This window comes from Bison bison, unplaced genomic scaffold (assembly GCF_000754665.1).
Source record: "Bison bison bison isolate TAMUID 2011002044 unplaced genomic scaffold, Bison_UMD1.0 scf7180017846325, whole genome shotgun sequence".
Taxonomy (NCBI): domain Eukaryota; kingdom Metazoa; phylum Chordata; class Mammalia; order Artiodactyla; family Bovidae; genus Bison; species Bison bison.
This window is the reverse complement of record NW_011476898.1, coordinates 34,981-38,884: the sequence shown is the minus strand read 5'-3', so window position 1 is coordinate 38,884 and position 3,904 is coordinate 34,981. Positions and strand designations below refer to the sequence as shown.

Here is a 3,904-nt window from a genome sequence, read left to right as displayed (position 1 = left end):
GAATTTTCCACAGTTTATTGTGATCCACACAGTCAAAGGCTTTGGTATAGTCAGTAAAGCAGAAATAGATGTTTTTCTGGAACTCTTGCTTTTTCGATGATCCAGCGGATGTTGGCAATTTGATCTCTGGTTCCTCTGCCTTTTCTAAAACCGGCTTGAACATCTGGAAGTTCACGGTTCACGTATTGCTGAAGCCTGGCTTGGAGAATTTTAAGCATTACTTTACTAGCTTGTGAGATGAGTGCAATTATGTGGTAGTAGGGAAATGGCAACCCACTCCAGTGTTCTTGCCTGGAGAATCCCAGGGACAGGGGAGCCTGGTGGGCTGCTGTCTATGGGGTTACACAGAGTCGGACACGACTGAAGTGACTTAGCAGTAGCAGTATGAGCATTCTTTGGCATTGCCTTTCTTTGGGATTGGAATGAAAACTGACCTTTTCCAGTCCTGTGGCCACTGCTGAGTTTTCCAGATTTGCTGGCATATTGAGTGCAGCACTCCACATGCACTGCCTCAGGTCTTCCCAGCAGAAACGACCAGTGCAGACAGAGCATCACTTTCACAGCATTATCTTTTAGGATTTGAAATAGCTCAACTGGAATTTCATCACCTCCCATTTATTTACATATTATCTGTGGCTGCTTTTGTACTGTAGGGAAAAGCTGAGAAGTTGGGGCTTCTTTAATTTCTCTCAGTAACCTCGTTCTCAGGGAATCAGTCTTAAATATTTTTTGTTATGTTTATTCTTAGGTGCTTTATATTTTCATGTTATTCTGTCTTTTTATTGAGAAACTTTACTAAGATAATTGTCGATTTCCTGGAATACATTCAACTTGATGGTGATACATTATGCTTTTTTTCATATTGCCTTTTTTTTAAAGAATTTTTTATCTGTTGCCATCAGTGAGGTTGGCTTATAATTTCCTTTAAAAGAAAACTTTTATCGGGGTATAGTTGGTTTAGTATTGTGTTAGTTTCAGGCGCACAGCAAAGCAGCGTGCGCATACATGTGTCCACTCAGCTTCTTTGCCCACACGGGCCGTTCGAGAGCGCTGAGCAGAGTGCACGACAGTGGGTCCTTCCATCACTGCCTTTTCTTCAAGTGCCCACAGCAAGTTTTGGAACCAAGATTTTACGTCCTCATACAATGATATGGGGCATATTCTCTCACTTTATGTTCCCCGGAGGAGTCCTGCATAAGATGGGGATATTTTTCTTCAAATGTTTGACAGAATTCTCTAGTAAAGCCACTGCAGTCTGGAGTTTTCTGTATGGGGACGCTTTTAATTATAGATTTTGTTTCTCTTGACACCCTAGAACTCCAGTTTTTTTTTTTTTTTTTCTGTCAGTTTACATAAGTGTGTTTCTCAAAGAAATTTATCTTTTAAAATTTATAGAATTTGGCATAAACTTGTTCCTGATGCGCTCTTGTAACAATGTCTGTAGGTGCACAGGGGTGTTCCTGGAGCCATCTTGCTGCCTCCTGTTTCTCTCTTTTCAAATACCAGTCCGCCCGCTCCCTATCGCCTCTCTTCTCTCTCTTCCTCCTCCTTCCTCTCCTCCCCGCTTCACTTCCAGAATGAGGATGGTTGGGACCCCCTGCCTCCCGCATGTCCCCATGGCCCCGGTAGAGCCCTGGGTCTGCCTCAGTGCAGTGGCCTGAACTCGCAGGCCCCTTTCTTCGGTGGTCAAGAAGACCTCTTCATGGGCCCTTCCCAGCCATCTGTGTTCAGCCACCCGCCAGCTGCCCCTCCACCCTCCTGTCCTGTCCCTTCTGCCATCTATGGGGCCTGTCAGCTTTCCGGATTTGTGACTCGTGTCCAGGGACTGTCAGCTCTTTCTGCACTGGTCATTTCTGCTGGGAAGACCTGAGGCAGTGCATATGGAGTGGTCACTGTGCCATCTCACTCAGGTGTTTGGGCCCCATCAGTGCCCAGGCTGTGTGGGGGAAATTCTACCAGCCCAGGACCCTCTCAGGCTCCCCACTGCCTCCTGGACTTGTCTGTGCTCAGGTCTCTGCCTGTCACTAAGGGCGTCTTTCTTACAACTCTTTCCACGTCTTTCCATTATTTCTGCTCAGTGTTGCTGAAAATGAATCTTTCTGTGGCAGTTCTCGGGGGAAGACAGTGTTTCCCAGGGTCAGGGCTTGCCCCGCTCGCCTCTCAGGGTTCATCTGGTTGCAGGTGATTGCGTTCCTGAGGAAAAAGGACAAGTTCATCAGCCTGGTGTTGAAGCACATCGGCACGTCGGCCCTCATGGACCTGCTGCTGCGCCTGGCCAGCTGCGTGGAGCCGGTCGGGCTCCGGCAGGAAGTCCTGCGCGTGAGTGTGTGGGCTCCTCCTCCCCGTCTGCGCGGCCTGCAGCTTCTCTGTCTCTGGACTGAGCGCCTGGCGTAGGGAGGCGGGGGCCGGCGGAGCAGCACTGGGGTGCCCAGCGCCCGGCCTTCCACCCAGCAAGACCTTCCCTCCTGGCTGGGCCCTCAGAGGTTCTCATGGTGGCTTGTGTTTGAGGCGGGGTCTGTCCTCTGCACCTGTTCTCTTGTCTTGCCTCGATCCATTCATGAGCAGAGAGCAGAAGGGGGCTGCCTTTCTTGCGCCTCCCCACCAGGAGGCTGCCAGGGCTCTGTTGGGCGCTCGTCCTGCGCCCAGGCACCTGCCCGAGAGGAAGCACTCGCCTTCCGGGCTCCACGTAGAGGGTTCACGCAGACTGGAGTTGGCCTGCTGTCGGTCCTGACGCTCTCGCAGTGAGGCGCCCCCCACGACTCCCTGGGCTTCCCAGAAAAGAGAGGGCGCTCGGCCGGGGAGCCCAGGAGATCTGTGCCAGTCACTGTAAGCTGTTGATCGGCAGGCTGTGTTTGTAGTTTAAAGTAGGATGAGTAAGCCGCCGGCCTTCTGGCCAGTCTCCAGCTCCTGGCGTTGACAGGTGCCACTCTCAGGTTCATAGCTCACTTCATCACGGAACAGCCGCCCACCAAGAACGAACTCTAGGAGCTGCTGTGGCTTGGTTAGCACGGCGTGAACATCAGCATTGTTAGGAGCTGGTGGGAGCCCTGCCCTGGACACGTTGAGCCTGTTGTGGATAAGGAAGTGTGGGGAGGAGCCAGGCTGCTCTGGAAGGCCCAAGTGCCGCTGGGAGCAGCTGGGCTGTGTGCGGGAGCGCACCCCCAGGCCCCAGCAAGGGGCTCCTGGCTCTGCCGCGGGGGTGTCCTGTGAGCAGTGCTCGAGTGAACCACGGGCGCATGTGGACGGGGCCTCCCTCCTCTTGGCACCTTCGGGTCACTCCAGAACTCGGCCACTGCCTGTGCTTGCTGGGCCTGGGGACGTGCCGGTGTGGTGAGGTGTCTGTGCTAGAGCCTGGACTTCCCTTCCATTCAGTCAGATGTGAGCGGTCACTGACACGCCTCCGTTTCCCTTTCAGTGGCTTAATGAAGAGAAGACCATTCAGAGACTCGTGGAGCTGATCCATCCGAGTCAGGATGAAGACGTGAGTAGGGGCTCACGGAGCCACCTTGGGGCAGGAGCCCAGCTCAGGGCGGCCGCGGGCGCTCTCCGGCACTGTCTGAGGGCAGGCCACTCCTTCTCAGATGTGGACTGACGAGTTCTCCTCTTCCTTTAATCAGGCACTGACTTCTAGACAGTTTTTCTCTAAAACATAAAGCATACATATTATAAAAAATCAGTTTGAAAAGAATTGTGTTAGTTATCTATGGCTAAGTGACAGATTACCCCAAACATTAATTGCTTGTAACAGTATTTTTTATCTCAGTTTTTATGGGCCAGGGTCACAGGTCCTCTGCCCAGGGTCTCTCATAAGACTGTGATCATCTCAGGATCTGCCCCTGGGGGCTTGGCAGGACTGAGTTTCTTGAGGGCTGCTTTCCGAGGCTGCCCTCAGCTCCGTGCCCCC

At 52.3% G+C, this 3,904-nt stretch overlaps 1 protein-coding gene across 1 annotated transcript in view; it reads left to right on the top strand.

Annotated features, from left to right (window-relative positions):
* LOC104988093 (serine/threonine-protein phosphatase 6 regulatory subunit 2-like) overlaps window positions 1-3,904 on the top strand; it is a gene marked incomplete at its 3' end in the record, with an annotated part of 44,661 nt that overhangs the window by 26,225 nt on the left and 14,532 nt on the right. The window contains exons 4-5 of the mRNA XM_010839278.1: window positions 2,182-2,319; window positions 3,416-3,591. Coding sequence (XP_010837580.1) covers window positions 2,182-2,319; window positions 3,416-3,591 — 314 coding nt within the window. The remainder of the gene's footprint in view (window positions 1-2,181; window positions 2,320-3,415; window positions 3,592-3,904) is intronic.